General features: G+C 43.8%; 1 protein-coding gene across 2 annotated transcripts in view; it reads left to right on the forward strand.

The window, feature by feature from the left end:
* LOC115136839 (ras association domain-containing protein 5-like) overlaps window positions 1-19,235 on the forward strand; it is a 53,390-nt gene that overhangs the window by 23,972 nt on the left and 10,183 nt on the right. For both annotated transcript variants that reach the window (XM_029672669.2, XM_029672678.2), the window contains exon 2: window positions 1,911-2,035. In XM_029672669.2, the coding sequence (XP_029528529.1) occupies window positions 1,911-2,035 (125 nt within the window). The remainder of the gene's footprint in view (window positions 1-1,910; window positions 2,036-19,235) is intronic.

The following is a 19,235-nucleotide window of genomic DNA, read 5'->3' on the forward strand; positions in this document are numbered from 1 at the left end:
TATCAGACTACATTATCCATCCCCTGTTGACAGCAGTGTATCAGAGGCAGGAAGAGGAGGAACAGATAGACGCCCAGGCAGCTCTCCATCCCGCTGCGCTCTAAAACTTACGGGGCATCTATCTGTCAGACTGGATCCACCCTCCTGCTCCTCTGTCTCCGAGCCTGTGGACAGGCCAGGGTTGTTCACCTCTTAGCTCTATAAATCGCATCAACACTCCAACTGACAGGTCTCAACTGATCCTTGTTATGGGAAGATTAGGTGCAGCGCCAGACCCACCCGGGCGAACGAGTCTGACGTGAGTGGGACAGATGGGGTGTCACCTAAACCTGAGGGGCGAGATGTGAAGAGGAGGACAGGATGGGAGAGTCTCCTCCCGAAATGCATTTCCCCTCTCTGAGTGTTTGGGTTGGCCTTCTCTCTCTTGTTCTCTCGCTCTCTCGTGCTCTCTCTCTGACCTCTAGTTCCATCAACACTGAGAATCTCTTTCCCAGGCACCTCCTATAAGCAAGGCCTCCCAGCCTGTGCCTCCCGCTGACGCGTCAGGCTCCTCCAGAAAGGATATTTTGCCTTGGTTACCGTGCTTCTGTGTAGCTGTCAAAGTGTGTCGCTTCTGACTGTTGACCCTTCTTTTTGATTTAATGGGAGAGCAGGCTGTCCCTTTCCCTTCAGAGATCAATCTCTTCCTTTCCTCTGCTCCTTACCCCCTGACCTCAGATCTAAGAACACTCAGCAGTGACAGTCTTTTCTATGTGTACTGTTGATTCTGTTCGCGCCACGCACTCTCCCATCTCAATCGGTGAGATTTTAGCTCTTTGGCTCCATCTAGTGACATCTGTCATAGAGTATCACTGTACTGTACTTAAAGGGATAGTTCCCCTCAAAATCAGTGCTGTGTCGAAAGCATACAGAGAGCAGCCTTCTAGGTGGCGCCACGTGAACACGTTTCTCAGGCAGAAGACTGAACTGAACACAGGAGCACGTTAGCAGATTTGTCTGACATATGGTGAAAATACACTGGAGACCTGAGTCATCGAATCTATTTCATCATTATTCCCGGAGAAAGGATTTGTAAGCGTGTGTTGTCGTAGTTGTTACATGTGTGTTGTATTGGAGAACGTCCCCAGACCTCGACTCATTCCTCTGCTCTGGGAGAGAGGTCTCTGACTGCTGGCTACATGGCTAGTATGTGATTCTTCAATAGACTCACACACGGAGCAGTGCACTCGTGTCAGCATTACAGTCCGCCACACAAAGAAAAAGGTGATACAAATGGTCAAACAATGAATGAGGGGATTTGATTCAACTGGCCAGGGTTATACCGGGCTATGGTCCATCACGTGACCGGGCAAGGCGGTGAGGGAGTCACGCCTTGTTCATATCGAACAGTTTTCATTGGGAAGGCAGATGAAGCATTTAAAATGTAATTTTTTTTTTAAACAGTTTATTGGGAAGGCAGATGAAAAGATTAAAATGAAATAAAATTACAATCCTTTTTGCATGTGAGAACACAGAATCCTCCTCATTACTCTCCACGTCAGGCTGCTGAGGGGAGAACGGCTAATAATAATTCCTGGAATAGAGTCAATAGAATGTATTTGATACCATTCCGCTCCAGCCATTAACACGAGCCCGTCCTCCCCGATTAAGGTGCCAGCAACCTCCTGTGCCGACATCACTTTTATTTTTGAGCCAACTTCACCATCAGCCAGAACAGGGCACCTAGCTGAAGCCCAGTTCCAAAACGAATGCAATCTGTTTTCATCTGGCGTAAACTACACCACCTGGGCCAGATTAATAGAATTTCCGAGGTTCCGAGTTCCGAGGACAATGCGTTATCATTGCTGCTCTCTAATTGGTGCCCTGTGTGTGGACCCAGTCATTGATTGGTCTGTTTGTGTGTCCGTCAGACTGCAACTACACCTGTCACCAGGAGTGTGGCGGGCGGGTCCAGCTCGACTGCAACCAGAGAGACAGCAACCCACGGGAAAGGACATCTCCCAGAAGACACTGCTCCACGCCTCCTCAGTACAAGGTAAATTGAACCTGGAGCTAAACCAATTAGGTGCATACTGTGTGGTGGGGGTAGTTGTAGGTCACGAGCTGTTTGACAGGCTGCTGCTGGTCTTGTTGGATGTGAAGGACTTGAACTGATGACACACAGAAAGTCAATGCAGCAGACACACATTTGTTTTACTATCCTTGTGGGGACCTAACAATTGATTTAGCATTCAAAAAACTATTTTCCCTAAACCCTAACACCTACACGTAACCTTAACCCCTAACCCTAAATTGTAACACCGAACCTAACACCTAAGCCTTTTTCCCTTGTGGGGACCGGTGAAATGTTCCCACTTGTCTGAATTTTCCTTGTTTTACTATCCTTGTGAGGACTTCTGGTCTCCAATGATAGTAAAGCCAAACACACACACACACACACACACACATACACACACACGCACACACACACACACACAGGAGACAAAGATGTAACATCCACTCAATCACTATAGATTGTCTTCATTGATCCACTATTCTTGTGAGTGCAGTGCTCTGCATGGCCAGGAGACCCTCAGCTTGTGGGACTATTGTTTGTTTGTCCAGTCTGATCACCGAAGAAACAGAGTGCTTATTTTTCTTTATTCTTCCGGGATTGTCACCATTTTGAAGTTTTAGTCGAGCACCTGATTCCCTTTTTTGTTTAAGCTGGACTAATGTGTTTGGGTATACTTTTTGTTCCTTTTGTCTATAGTCTATATCATCACTGCTATGTACAGTGGGGCAACAAAGTATTTAGTCAGCCACCAATTGTGCAAATTCTCCCACTTAAAAAGATGAGAGGCCTGTAATTTTCATCATAGGTACACTTCAACTATGACAGACAAAAGGAGAAAAAAAAATCCAGAAAATCACATTGTAGGATTTTTAATGAATGTATTTGCAAATTATGGTGGAAAATAAGTATTTGGTCACCTACAAACAAGCAAGATTTCTGTCTCTCACAGACCTGTAACTTCTTCTTTAAGAGGCTCCTCTGTCCTCCACTCGTTACCTGTACTAATGGCACCTGTTTGAACTTGTTTTCAGTATAAAAGACACCTGTCCACAACCTCAAATAGTCACACTCCAAACTCCACTATGACTGAATCTGCAATAGGTTTTCAATGTCCTGGAGTGGCCTAGCCAGTCTCCAGATCTCAACCCCATAGAAAATCTTTGGAGGGAGTTGAAAGTCCGTGTTGCCCAGCAACAGCCCCAAAACATCACTGCTCTAGAGGAGATCTGCATGGAGGAATGGGCCAAAATACCAGCAACAGTGTGTGAAAACCTTGTGAAAACGTTTGACCTCTGTCATTGCCAACAAAGGGTATATAACAAAGTATTGAGAAACTTTTGTTATTGACCAAAGTGAGAGAACTTGCACAATTGGTGGCTGACTAAATACTTTTTTGCCCCACAGTATGTCTCTCATACTGGCGGTTGCTCTCTCGGCGATGGGGTTAGTGTTTTAGTGTTTGGGATGGGATTTTCACTGGATTCATTTGGTTGAGTCTCAGGTTGTTATGTAACTAATAGGAATCCCCATGAGGCCCTGCTTTCTTCATCACACTTTCTGACCCCCCCTCTCTCTGTGTCTCTGTCTCTCTCTCTCTCTCTCTCTCTCTCTCTCTCTCTCTCTCTCTCTCTCTCTCTCTCTCTGTCTGTCTCTCTGTCTCTTTCTCTCTCTGTCTCTCTCTCTCACTCTCCCTCTGCTCTGTCTCTCTGTCTCTCTCTCTCTGTGTGTGTCTCTCTCTGTGTGTCTCTCTCTCTCTGTGTGTCTCTCTCTGTGTCTCTCTCTCTCTGTGTCTCTCTCTCTCTGTGTCTCTCTCTCTGTCTCTGTCTCTGCCTTTGCCTGTGTCTCTCTCTCTGTGTCTCTCTCTCTCTCTGTGTCTCTCTCTCTGTCTGTGTCTCTCTCTCTGTCTCTCTCTCTCTCTCTCTCTCTCTCTCTCTCTCTCTCTCTCTCAATTCAAGGGGCTTTATTGGTATGGGAAACATGTTAACATTGCCAAAGAAAGTGAGGTAGATAATATACAAAAGTGAAATAAACAATAAAAATTAACAGTAAACATTACACAAACATAAGTTTCAAAACAATACAGACATTACAAATGTCATATTATACATATATATATATATAGTGTTGTAACAAATGGTTAAAGTACACAAGGGAAAATAAATAAGCATAAATATGGGTTGTATTTACAATCGTGTTTGTTCTTCACTGGTTGCCCTTTTCTTGTGGCAACAGGTCACAAACCTTGCTGCTGTGATGGCACACTGGAATTTCACCCAGTAGATATGGGAGTTTATCAAAATTGGATTTGTTTTCGAATTCTTTGTGGATCTGTGTAATCTGAGGGAAATATGTATCTCTCATACGTTGGACAGGAGGTTAGGAACCACACACTTGTTGTTTGTGTACATGGATTTTATAATGTCGTATGTTTTACCCCCAACATCACTTTCCATCAATTTGTATAGCAGACCCTCATGCCAAATTGAGTCGAAGGCTTTTTTGAAATCAACAAAGCATGAGAAGACTTTGCCTTTGTTTTGGTTTGTTTGGTTGTCAATTAGGGTGTGCAGGGTGAATACATGGTCTGTTGTACGGTAATTTGGTAAAAAGCCAATTTAAAATTTGCTCAGTACATTGTTTTCATTGGGGAAATGTACGAGTCTGCTGTTAATGATAATGCAGAGGATTTTCCCAAGGTTACTGTTGACGCATATTCCACGGTAGTTATTGGGGTCAAATTTGTCTCCACTTTTGTGAATTGGGGTGGTCAGTCCTTGGTTCCTGCATGCAGGGTTTCAATGGGGTGTTTGTCCCATTTGATGAAATCTTGTTTTGTAAGTGGACCCCACACGTCGCTGCCATAAAGTGAAATGGGTTCAATGTATTTCAATTTGAATTAGCTTTTTAATGGCGTAGAATGCGTGCTTTCTCTCTCAGTTCATTCACTGCCTCATTAAGGTGTCCAGTTGAGCTTATTTTTTAAACCTAAGTAATTGTAGTGTGTACAGTACTCTATATATTTTGTACCAATTGAGAACGTTGGTCTAATTCCCTGAGATCTTCTCTGGAAAATCATTATTTTAGTATTTTTGGGGTTTACTTCTCTCTCTCTTCTCTCTCAATTTCAACTCAAGTGGCTTTATTGGCATGGGAAACATTTGTTAACATTGCCTTAGTAAGTGAGGTAGATAATATACAAAATGAAATAAACAATAAATATTAACAGTAGACATTACACATAAAGAAGTTTCAAAACAATAAAGACATAGCAGTTTTCATATTATGTGTATATACAGTGTTGTAACAAATGGTTAATGTACAAAAGGGAAAATAAATAAGCATAAATATGGGTTGTATTTACAATGGTGTTTGTTCTTCACTGGTTGACCTATTCTTGTGGCAACAGGTCACAAATCTTGCTGCTGTGATGCACACTGTGGTATTTCATCCAGTAGATATGGCAGGTATTCAACATTGGGTTTGTTTTCGAATTCTTTGTGGGTCTGTGTAATCTGAGGGAAATATGTGTCTCTAATATGGTCATACATTGTGCAGGAGGTTAGGAAGTGCAGCTCAGTTTCCACCTCATTTTGTGGGCAGTGTGCACATAGCCTGTCTTCTCTTGAGAGCCATGTCTGCCTACTGCGGCCTTTCTCAATAGCAAGGCTATGCTCACTGAGTCTGTACATAGTCAAAGCTTTCCTCAAGTTTGGTTCAGTCACAGCGGTCAGGTATTCTGCCACTGTGTACTCTCTGTTTAGGGCCAAATAGCGTTCTAGTTTGCTCTGTTTTTGTGTTAATTCTTTCCAATGTGCCAAGTAATTATCTTTTTGTTTTGTCATGATTTGGTTGGGTCTAATTGTGTTGCTGTCCTGGGGCTCTGTGGGGCGTCTCTCTCTCTCTCTTCCTCACCCTCTCATCTCGCTCCCTCATTCACTTATTCATTCATTTATCGGATGATTTGGAGACCAGATATTCTCTGAGAACATATTTCATGCCTCTCACATCTGTATCTCAACTCTCCCCTTCTGCAGTCTACTCCTTCCCCCTACTCTCCCCTTCCCCTCCTACCCCCTCTCTAAGGGCGGTAAACAGTGGTAGTGTCAGTCCTCATATCCTCAGACCCCAGTCTTTCTGCCTAGGGGTCTGTATATGCTCAGTCATTAGCCTAGCCGTAGCCTTTACGCAGAGCTTACCCAGAGCTACTCCAAACATGCCCGGCCTTCTGTCTGAACTGTCACAGAACTCATCTACTGTGTGTGTGTGTGTGTGTTGCTGTGCCCTTTGTGTCAGTCTCTCAGCGTGTTTTATATAGCCTCTCTTTGGTAGACAGACACTGCTTTAGCAAGCAAGCTGCTTTAGCTAACAGTGTGTATTATAGTGGCTGTTGGTCACGTGATGAAGGCTCTTGGTCAGATGATAAGGGCTATACTCCTGGTTAAATTGTTGCCATAGAATTATAATACTAGAATGGACATGAACCTTCTTATGGTGGTCCAAAGGTCAGCCATGTTGGTCAGGGAGTTGGATACCCATGGTTTGCCAGTGCTGTGATCAGAAGATATTGTGTACAACAATGAATGGGAAGAAGGTAGCTAACCAGACAGTTTTGGAGGAATGACGACTCCGTTTTTCCAATGAACTGCCACTCTACCAACATTCACAGTGACATAGTCAGTCCACAGCATGAACCAGCATGAACTGTAATGATAGTAGTTCTGACGATACTTTACTCTTTTGTATTTATTATGGTGGATTAAGGATCCTCAAGGCAGCAGCTACTCTTCCTGGGGTCCAGCAACATTAAGGCAGTTGTGCAATTTAAGAAACATTACAATACATTCCCAGATTTCACAACACACTGTGTGCCCTCAGGCCCCTACTCCACCACTACCACATATCTACATTACTAAATCTGTGTGTGTGTGTGTGTGTGTGTGTGTGTGTGTGTGTGTGTGTGTGTGTGTGTGTGTGTGTGTGTGTGTGTGTGTGTGTGTGTGTGTGTGTGTGTGTGTGTGTGTGTGTGTGTGTGTACCTATGTTTGTGTTGCTTCACAGTCCCCGCTGTTCCATAAGGTGTATTTTTATCTTTTTTTTTTTTTTTTAAGTCTAATTTGACTGTTTGCATCAGTTTCTTGATGTGGAATAGAGTTCCATGTAGTCATGGCTCCAAGTAGTACTGTGCGCCTCCCATAGTATGTACTAGACTTGGGGACTGTGAAGAGACCTCTTGTGGGGTCTTGTGGGGTAGGCATTAGAGGTCGAACTCTAGTATACATGGGTGTCCGAGCTGTGTGCCAGTAGTTCAAACAGACAGCTCAGTACATTCAACATGTCAACACCTCTCATAAATACAATTCATCATGATGTCAATCTCTCCTACAGTTTGAGCCAGGACAGATTGACATGCGTATCATTAACGTTAGCTCTCTGTGTACATCCAATGGGCCAATGGTACTTTTCCCTAAGTCCCTCTTTGTGGCACCTGACCACACTACTGAAAGGTCGTCTAAGTGCAACAAAATGGGTGCTTACTGGACCCGCCTTGTTGACAGTGCTGTTAAGAGGGCAGAGTAGCGCTTTGTTATGGACAGACGTCTCCCATCTTAGCTACTGTTGTATCAGTATGTTTTGACCGTGACAGTTTACAATCCAGGGTTACTTCAAGCAGTTTAGTCTCCTCGACCTGCTCGATTTCCACATGACTCATTACAAGATTTAGTTGAGAGTTTGGGGTTCAGTGAGTGATTTGTCCCAAATACAATGCTTTTAGTTTTATAAATAGTTAGGGCTATAACTTATTCCTTGCCACCCACTCTGAAACCAACTGCAGCCATTGGTTAAGGGTTGCAGTCACTTCAGTCGCTGTCGTAGCGGACGTGTGTTGAGACATCAGCATACAGAGAGACACACTCAAATAACCATAATTCCATTACACAATTTCTGATGCATAACGCGCCTTCCATTTTTTATTTTCCTGCAAAAGTAAAGGCAGGAAATGTGTTCCCTATGCCTCTACTGCCATTCATTCCAACAAGGCTAGTTTTGGATTTCTCCCTGACCAAGATGGCTGCCATTATGGAACTTTGAGGGTTTATGACATAGTCCCTCTAGTAATTTAATAAGACCTCTAACTGTTCTTGGCCTCTGTGAGCACAGATGCGTTAGATGCTTGTCTGCCCACACTGCCTACGACATGGAAGCACACACACATGCACCCGAACACAAGACATGCACACACACTCACACAGACACCAGAAGAGGCTTTCTCGCAATCCTGCTTTCGTGTTAGCAGACTCGGATCTTGCTGGTTTTAGCTATCGAGGTCCTAAATATTTTCAGGTGTTCACGCACATGAAGTATAACTGTATCTCTCTATCAAATTAATATCTGACCTTTTTAACTTCTTGCGGCGAGCCATACGGATCCGGGATCGTGAATACAGCCTCAAGCTCATTACCATAACGCAACGTTAACTATTCATGAAAATCGCAAATGAAATGAAATCAATATGCTAGCTCTCAAGCTTAGCCTTTTGTTAACAACACTGTCATCTCAGATTTTCAAAAATATGCTTCTCAACCATAGCAAAACTAGCATTTGTGTAACAGTATTGATAGCTATTGATAGCTAGCATTAGCATTTAGCGTTAGCATTCAGCAGGCAACTCAAATAAAATAATTTACCTTTGAAGAACTTCGGATGTTTTCAATGAGGAGACTCTCAGTTAGATAGCAAATGTTCCGTTTTTCCTGAAAGATTATTTGTTTAGGAGAAATCGCTCCATTTTGTGCGTCATATTTGGCTACTAAAAAAACCTGTATCCAGGATTGTGTAAATCTATCCGCAAGCTCATTAGCATAACACAACGTTAACTATTCATGAAAATCGCAAATGAAATTAAATCAATATGCTAGCTCTCAAGCTTAGCCTTTTGTTAACAACACTGTCATCTCAGATTTTCAAAATATGCTTCTCAACCATAGCAAAACTAGCATTTAGCGTTAGCATTTAACATTAGCATTTAGCGTTAGCATCAGCAGGCAACATTTTCACAAAAAACAGAAAAACATTCAAATAAATCATTTACCTTTGAAGAACTTTGGATGTTTTCAATGAGGAGACTCTCAGTTAGATAGCAAATGTTCAGTTTTTCCTGAAAGATTATTTGTGCAGGAGAAATCGGTCCGTTTTCTGCGTCATATTTGGCTACCAAAAAAACCCGAAAATTCAGTTATAAAAACACCGAACTTTTTCCAAAATAACTCCATAATATCGACTGAAACATGGCAAACGTTGTTTAGAATCAATCCTCAAGGTGTTTTTCTACATATCTCTTCAATGATATATCGTTCGTGGAAGTGTGCTTTCCCCTCTGAACCTCATGGGAAAATGCCTGCAGCTGAAAATTACGCACCAATTTAGACAAAGGACACCGGGCGGACCCCTGGCAAATGTAGTCTCTTATGGCCAATCTTCCAATGATATGCCTACAAATATGTCACAATGCTGCAGACACCTTGGACGAACGGCAGAGAGCTTAGGCTCATTCATGGCACATTCACAGCCATATAAGGAGACGATGGAATACAGAGCCTCAAATTCTGCTCATTTCCTGTTTGAGGTTTCATCTTGGTTTCGCCTGTAGCATGAGTTCTGTGGCACTCACAGATAATATCTTTGCAGTTTTGGAAACGTCAGAGTGTTTTCTTTCCAAAGCTGCCAATTATATGCATAGTCGAGCATCTTTTCGTGACAAAATATTGCACTTAAAACGGGAACGTTTTTTTATCCAATAATGAAATTAGCGCCCCCATAGCTTCAAGAAGTTAACTGAGGGTGTCTGTGTGGGCAGGTGTAAATGTGGACCTGCGTGTTTCTGTTGTGATACTGGCAACTCTGCTCTCAAAGCCCACACACTCTGGCACTGCCTAGAGTGAGCCAGATAACACACACACACACAATACACATCTCTATCGGTGTGTAACGAGTACGCTGGCAATTGTGTAGCCATGCCTAGAGGCCAAATACCACACTGCTACCATGGATCACACACACACATAGACACACACACACACACACACACACACACACACACAGACACAGACACACAATGTAATCTGCTTCCACACACGCCACGTGTAGGAGAGAGAGAATGAGCGAATGTGAGAAATAACGTGACAGAATGCCGATGGGGTGACCTTGCAAACATCACTAGAGGGAAAAAATAGACTCCTTATCCAAGTGTGGTGCTCGTGGAGTATAAGTGTAATGTGCTACAGTGAGAGGGTGTACAGTGACAAGGACCTGTGTGTTAGAGCTGAGGGCTGCAGTGGAGGGCCAGTTGATTATCTCTGTAACCTGGAGTCATGTTAAACTCTTGTCTGGTGTGCAGGCTGAGGGTGTCTTGGCCTCCAGTCTGACTCAGAGGCTAAAATGGGTACACTATTGCTGCACCAGAGACCTGATGAGAGATGACCGCTCCCATCTCAAGGCCCTTCTTCCTCGTCAACTCTATACTCTGTCTCTCTCTCGCTCTCCCTCTCTCTCTCTCTCTCTCTCTCTCTCTCACTCTTTTCCTCTCCCTCCCTCTTTCTCTTTTGTGCTTACACCAGCAGAGATCGATCCCCCTTTTCGCCAAATGCTCATTGTGTTTCATTGAGTCAGACTGGAGCCTAGTAAGGGTTGGCTGGGGTTTATCGACTCTGGGAAAGGTAGGGGTTTGGGAGGGGCTGAGATGGGATGGGGGTGTGGTCTGTCAATGAGCTCCTCTCAACCTCCCCACCACCCACTGTCCCCATCTGTCTCCCTCCACAGTGATGATGGTAATGGGGTTGACGGCTGTCTCTGCTGGTAGACTAATCTGTCGTCAGCTGATACTGACCTGGAGAGAGGCAGGCAGCTTTCTGCCTGTCTGTGGTTAGCACTGGAGAGAGAGAGACAGACAGCTCTCTGCCTGTCTGTGGTTAGCACTGGAGAGAGAGAGACAGACAGCTCTCTGTTTGACTGTGGTTACCACTGGAGAGAGACGGACAGCTCTCTGTCTGTCTGTTGTTACCACTGGAGAGAGACGGACAGCTCTCTGTCTGTCTGTTGTTACCACTGGAGAGAGACGGACAGCTCTCTGTCTGTCTGTTGTTACCACTGGAGAGAGACGGACAGCTCTCTGTCTGTCTGTTGTTACCACTGGAGAGAGACGGACAGCTCTCTGTCTGTCTGTTGTTACCGCTGGAGAGAGACGGACAGCTCTCTGTCTGTCTGTTGTTACCGCTGGAGAGAGACGGATGGCTCTCTGTCTGTCTGTTATTACCACTGGAGAGAGACAGACAGCTCTCCCAACAATCTTTTAGAATCTAATCAACCTCTGACAGGGGGGATGGCTTGAGGAGATGGACAGGCTCCATCTCTTTAATGGAGGATATGTCTCCTCTGACGGAACAGCCTCCCTCTCTTTGACAGACTGACAGAGTCCACCTGAACAGCTGTCTGTTAATCGAATGTTTTAATGAATAACCTGCTGTATGCCTTGAGTTGGTTGTGATTTAGAGAAAGACCAGAGCTAGATATTGTTCTCTGACTTAGACGCACACACATGCACGTACTCGTACACACCGGCACACACACGTACACACACCGTACATATACACACACTATTATTTGGTAGTCCATCTCTATTTTGACAGGGGCATTAGCTGGACCCTGTTCATATGGTCAAGACCAGGGCCAGAGGGCAGAGGGGACAGGTCAGGGGTCAATGAAAGGTTAGAGATCATCTTCATCACTGACCCCTGGGGGACGATCATGTGACCTCCACGCTTGGTTTCTCCTAAAACCAACAGACAATCGTACCCATGTTTTCAATTCCTTTTTATGGAACTAGACCTCATGAGGTTCTCTGAGATTCCTGTTCTTGATCATCACCAGTGCTTGACTTGGAATTAAATGAGTGCCAGTACTCATTTTGGATGCTGGTACTGTTTTATATTTAGGTACAGGAACTCCACAATAATGTTGAGCTAATATTCTATAAGAGGTACAAGAACTCAAGCAGTAGGACCTGTACTTGGTTCCGCTGTGTTTCTGAGCATGTTGATAAGAGTGTATGTATAATGCAGTAAGATGATCAGTTCTCTGCTCTTCTCCGGGTCTTTATAAATCTGGAGGTTTCTCTCACGCAGCATTGGTAGCGCTAAGGCAGAGCACAGCAGCCATGTTACTGAGTGGCTTCCTGCTCATGCATATCAGGTGTTATGAGCTGCGAGGCCGCATCTCTCTGTCTCTCTCTCTCTCTCTCTCAGAGGATGTGGCTGGGCTGAGCTGGGTGCCGTTGCTTGCAGGAAGAGAGAGAATTGGGGGGGGGGGGGGGTTGTAGCTCTGCAGAAAGCTCGTTGGCAGATAAGACTCAACCACAGATGGTTGAGCAAGGCTGAGAGAGGAAGAGAGAGAGCAAAACGAACACAAAAGGAGAGAGCGTGAGTGGGAGGTGCAGCGCGTAGGATTCTCTGTTAGTCCGTGAGTCTGAGAAGAAGAGAGGAGAAGAGAGGAGAAACCGCTCTGCAGCAGCCTGGGTCTCTTCCCTAAGAACCAAGGACTACACTCACACAGCCATACAGCACAGGCCCACTGCAGTCTGGAGCCACTGACCTGAACTACAGTTACCGGAGTGTGTGTGTGTGTGTGTGTGTGTGGGAGAGAGCCTGTCAGAGTAATTGATGTGAGCGTGTGTCTGAATGGGTAAGCAGCAGTACCCTGCTGAAGTCATTTGTGTGTGTGTGCACCCATTCACAGTTCTTATTAGCTGATCAACACACACAGCTGCAGGGCAGAAGGGGAAGTGTGTGTATGTGTGCATGTGTGTGTGTGTGTGTGTGAGGCATTCAGGTGAGCAGGGTTAACTGACTCTGTGACACCAACGTGTGTGCACAGTGTGTGTGTGTGTGTGTGTGTGTGTGTGTGTGATATCGGGGACAGAGCACACACGACAGGAGGAAGTGACACGTCTCTACTCGCGCTCTCGGATTTCCTGAAGCCTCTCCGGTGACACGAGGAGCACTGATAGGACCCGAATCTGAGCTGACCTCACCCCTGATTCTGGAGCCCAAGCTTATCTGGGTACCTACAGACACAAGACTCTGGAGGACTGGCAGTGGATGTTTGGAATCGAGAGGCGCCACTTGGACTGTGAGCCGCACGTGTGTCCCTATACTGACCTACTGAGGTGACTGACTGTGGATGCATCGTGGATGTGAAGGGCTCTGGGACTGTGAGCGTTGTGAACAGTGAGTGTGGCTGAATGCCTCTCCAGGCAGAGTATTTCCCCCTCGGGGACAATCACGTTTCCTCCTGCTGCTCCGCTGGGTGTTTATAGGCAGCCGAGGGCTCAAATTGAAGCCCTTAAATGACGGGCAGCAACAGCATGAGCAGCGGCTACTGCAGTCTGGACGAGGAGGGCGAAGACTTCACCTTCTTCACCGCAAAGAGTTCCTTCTTCCGCCAGCCCCCAAAGCTGGTTAAGGTACGACAGAGATTTTTTTTTTAAAGATGGGAGGGGGGGTATGTTTCGCTTCATGTTGTGTCCATTTTTTATGCCTGAAAAAAAGGAGAAGCGTTGAGTAAGTGTGTGTGGTAACACTATGTGGATGGTCCATCGGTAGAGGCTCTACAGACTATCATTAACATTTCAACTATCTCTAGCTCTAACCCTTATCCCTAACCGTAATCCTGGCAAGCATTTGCTTATCAACAGATTGGTTGGCCATCTGTAGAGGGTCTTCAGATAGAATATCCGGACTATCCAAATAGTGTGACCGTTTGTGTTTTAGTGTGTGTGTGTGTGTGTGTGTGTGTGTGTGTGTGTGACAGAGAGGTGTGCCTGCATTCGATCAGCTATCCATGCAGCCTTCCTTGTAGGAGCCCCTCTAGGACAGTTCTTCATGGCTTAAAACGCAAAGGACTGCATAGCAGCAATATGGTAATGGGTTCATCGACAGCCCTCGCCTGTCGCTGTTTCCGTAGAAACAGGGAAGTTAGTTAAATAGTTACACACATCCGTTGTTCAGTGTGAGTTTTGCTATAGCTGTCATTCTCGCTCTTCCACGTTTTTTTCTTTTCGCTTAGCATAATTCAGCTGGTCAATGTAACCATAGCAATGGCGGATCTCACTGATTCTGCTTTGAGATCAGAACTCCACAGGAGCGCGCGCACACACACACACACACTTTTAATGTTGCAGAGCAGTGGTGATGCCGTTTTTGGAGCTTGCTTGTCTGTTCATGTAAATAGTAAGCAGTTGTATAACATTGGACTGCAACTGTGTCGGTGTAAAGTTACAGAATAATATGTACTACATATTTATGCAGAAAACACCCCCACACCACTCTCACACCTCCACTGGGAGATTGTTCTTAAGGCTTTTAACGGGCTACATGACCATCTCTCTCGCTCACACACACACACACACACACAAGGAGGTGTAGGAAGCAAACGTTTGCTGATTAGGACAGAGGGCATAGAGATGCTGTTTTACAAACACACTTACACAGACACACACACACACTTACACAGACACACACAGACACTTACACACAGGCCTTTGTCAGTGTGATCTCAATACCTGCAGTGCCTCTGCTCTCTGGTATGGAAAGAGCACCATCATTAAATAATTCAGCCCCAGCCCTGTGTCTGTCTGTTTGGAGTTTGGGTTGCCAGGGTGAAGACTGTTGTGTGTTGGGGACTTTGGAAGGCCAGAGTGGAGATTGTTCTGCCCCAAAAACAAAGGACCCAGTCTTAAACCACGACCCAAAGTTTTCAATTCCCCATAAACTGTAAGAACGATACCGTGCGGTAGCAACTGTCTCTCAGTACAGGAAAACCACCCTGTCACTCACTAACGTTTGAATATGAAAAACAGACATGCAAATATAGGAAAGCCACAGTTTGCCTGTACTCTCCGACACAATCTACTAGAGCGCGTGTCAGTTTACTCTTGTTGTTGTCTACAATGGCTCCAGCCACAGATCTGAAATCAGCTTAGAATCAGCTCTCCAAACCCTAACCCTGACCATAATGGGAGAAACCCTACCTCCGGGTCTAGGGGCTTTTTCTTCCTACTCCCCAGCCCGACTCCATCAACCTAATGGACATGGCAGTTTCACTGCTGCGGATTCCAGCTTTAATGACCTCTGAACTGGAAGCACTTTGCCTCCCACAGAAGAAACGCAGAAGGAATGGTGCCAATGCAAACCCAGCGAAACATTTACATGCATTTATAAACTCTCTCTCTCTCGAACGCTGTCTCACTCACCCTAGCTGAATGTTAAAGCTGGCTGATCTGGAGCAGTAGGCTCCTCTCTTGACATTAATTCACAAAGAATAGAGGACCTCTAATCTCCTCCCTCCCGTCCTGATGAGCATGTTCGCCAGTGTTATGCGTGTGTGTGTGTGTGTTACTGCTTGGGAGCACTCCCTTGCTCTAAAGGGAGCTTTGATGTCGTGGAAATGAATGAATTAGTAAAATCACCAGTGTTTATAATTAATGTCACAGACATACACGTATACACACACACATGTCTACATGTGCTTGTGTGTGTCTGTCTGTGTCTGCGCACACCGAGCTGTGAAATGGAATCAGTGCTTGGGTTGGATCGTGTGTTTCTTCCATTCGACACTTTGACCCACTAACAGAGCTCAGCTAAGGTGCGCAAGCAGGAGTGTGAGTGCGTATTCGTGTCTGTCTGGCGCTTGCTGATTACAAGAGAAGCGAACGTGATTGGGTGAGATACGACACTGAATGAAAGTATGAAACTAGTAGCACAGGGAAACGCACACACCTGGTCTACTGTCTATGCCGTCTGTGAAATGGGAAACGTGGGTTAGAGCTTCCATTACAGGATCTGTGCCTCTCTTTTCCCCTGCCTCCCTCACTCAGTCACTCCCTTATGTCACCTCCACCGCTCATTATCCTAGCGGCACTCTGCTATCGCAGCTGTCACAGCTCATCTACAGGAGTTAATTTGGCTATCAGAGACTTGGGGAGCTAAGTGTGGTCTCCTCTCCCGTGTGCCTCCTTTACTGGAGCAGTCTGCTCAGGGCTCAATGGTGTTGTAGACCGCCGTTATACCAGCCCGGATCCATTTCAGAGAGATCGTTTCATAGAGTTGTATAGAGTTGTTGTTTCATAGAGTGGGATATGAGTCCTCTACAGGCTCACTCTAGACCGTAATGGCCACAGCAGTGCGTGACACCAGGGGTGTTGTGTCACCTGATCACGTCCAACGACCATGTGCCACGACAGGAAGTGGTAACGGCGACGTGTAGAACTGAAGCATGGCGCCTCAAGTACAAAGACGTACTTTGCTTTTTATTTAAAAAATATATAAATATGTCTGCTCGGCCCACATGCCCACACTCTCTATGTATGTAATGTATACCATAACTATGTATTTATACTGTGATCCTCCCATTATATGGAATGCCCACCGCCTTCACATGTCATGTCTGCTAAAATGTTTTAATTGGTTCTTCAATGATAGACGGAATAGATAAGGTTAACTTTGATTCTACACAAGTAAAGACCAACAAATTCCAACTTATTACATGGAATGTGCACGCGCTCCATGATGAGTAAAATAACATATGTTTCTTGAACATTTAAAGAGATGTTGTCAGCAGATGTGGTTTTCTAGCTAGAGTTTTTAATAGAAATTGAACATTTAAAGAGGAGCTGGGTTGGAGAGGCCTATGCTGCCACCTACTGTAGTAATAGCAGAGGTGTAGGCATCCTGATAAATAAGAATACACCATTTTCCGTTATATGCCAGCAGATGGACCAAGAAGGCCATTTTCTAATGATGAATTGTACCTTACATGGTGAAAATTGCACATTGATTTCATTGTATATTCCACCAGCGACAAATCTGCTGATTTTAGATAGAAATCAAGCTATATTAGATTAAATCCAGACAGGAACTATTATTTTAGCAGGGGACCTAAATTATACATTCGATAAAATTAACAGACATATTAATTTTAAAAAGTCTAATTTAGGGAGCCTCCAAAGAGGCTGAACATGTTCATCTCTACACATATTTTACAGGACACCTGGGGATTTATTCCCAACTACAAAAGACTATTCCTTTTTTTCTCAAAGTAAAAAAACGATTCAAGAATTGACTACATTTTTTTTCTGAAATGCGCTCAACTATTTACTGGATTAAAAAAGTAATGATGTAGTCATATCGGATCATTACACCAATAGAAAATACATATAGCGACAGAATTTATAGAATGAACAGAGCACATGTATTATATACGTAAATGAAAAGTAATTTGGGATACCTTTTTAAGGCATACGTTAGGGGGATGATAATCTCATACTCAGTAAAAATTCAACTTGGTTTTGAAATTAAAATGAAAGAAAAATAAATCACCATCTTAGAAAAAGCGCATAAAAAATCTTGACAAGGGAAAGAAGAAAATAACATTTCGGAACTTAATCAGGAATACTGTCTTTTGCATTTGAGATCCAACAACTACAGGTTAAACTCAAATAAAGCATACTACATAATGGCAAATAAACCTGTTAAATATATTGCAGCTTTCACAAAATGAATACATGCTAAACCAGTTATAATTTTCAAGGCTTTTACTTGTGACATATAGTTAAATGCACTAAAGAGGAAAAATGGGTACATATTGATAATGCGCATACTCATTCCCAGAATCTTTTTAGGTGTCTGTTTTTAAACGATAAAGCTAAGCACATGAACAACTTCATAGTTAAGAATACTATAACAACATGGAAGAAAATGAAACGTATTCTACAAGAACCAATATCTCTTCCTAAAAACAATACTTGGTAGCTTTTCAGAATTCACCAATACATTTGTCCACATTGAAAACTAAAGGCATAGAAATGGTAAATGTCGTAGTTAAAGGAAATGCATTTATTTCCATGACAGAATTTTAAAAATCATTTTGGACTAACCAATAATACAGTATGTAGATAGTTTCAAATACATGCAGCTTTGACATCTTTTGGACATCAGAGCAACCTTGAGGGAAAAGGATGTTCATATTATAGGAAATATATACAAAACCTTGCAGAGAGCATATCCAACTGACAATCTCTTAGAAAAAAATATAAACTATTGGAACCAGGACTTAAAAAGTAGTGATGTTGGTGCAATATGTAGGGAAAGTTTGAGCATAACTAATAATGAAAATGTACACTTAATCCAGTGTAAACTAAATGTATAGAATTTATTATACGAGACAAAATTCTCAAATTCTACAGTACAACAGAGTCGTGTCTTAAGTGTAAAACTAATAAACACTCAATAATCCATGCTTTCTGGGAACGCTGTAAAGTCTGGAAGTTGGGGGAGGAGCTAGAAAGTTGGCTGTCAGAAGTATTACAATGTAAACTTACTTTGTAATCTGTCTGTCTGCATATTTCAAGACATGCATATGGAGGTGCAGTGGGATACCCGATGGGTGGGCTGATTCTCTTCTCAATCAATCATCTTGAAAATATGTATTCTAAAATAAATCAATCCACCTTCATTAACACGATGGTAAAATCAAGTCCGTGGGTTACAGAGAGAAACAAAATGGTTCAGTTTCAGGCTATGTGGTGGAAAGTGATTCGGGCACTGGAGATGGGGGTGTGTGTTAGTGGGTCTGGGCAGGTGTGATGTGGTTGATGTTTGTATGATGTTGTCATTTAGATGTGTATGTTGTCTACTGTTTTAGAAAATGTTTTATTTTAAAAAAAGTAAAAATAAAGACCTAACGTTCTGAGACAAAGTCTGAGATGAGGGTGCAGCTCAGGTCAGGGTTAGGGAATCCGGTATCAGGACGCCCACAGACATCACTTAAAGTTCTGTTTTGGAAAATGTTTATGACACTAAAGTGCTGGAACCTTCTGTAAGCTGGTATCTGAGAGTGAGCCACGGAGTACCCAGGCGAATATGAGTCATCACCATTTACCGTTGAGGGGAATGTTTTTAGTAAATGTTGAATGTTAAGCTGTTGTGTTTGTTGCCTGAATCTGTTTGTAATGTTTCTGGGGCAACACTGCAGCCTCAGATGACACTGGCCGTGTCCGAATACCCATACTAGCGTACTACATATTTAAACTGTATATTATGTACTTATTGCCACATACTATTTAGCATGTA

This window comes from Oncorhynchus nerka, linkage group LG2, assembly GCF_034236695.1.
Source record: "Oncorhynchus nerka isolate Pitt River linkage group LG2, Oner_Uvic_2.0, whole genome shotgun sequence".
Classification (NCBI taxonomy): Eukaryota; Metazoa; Chordata; class Actinopteri; order Salmoniformes; family Salmonidae; genus Oncorhynchus; species Oncorhynchus nerka.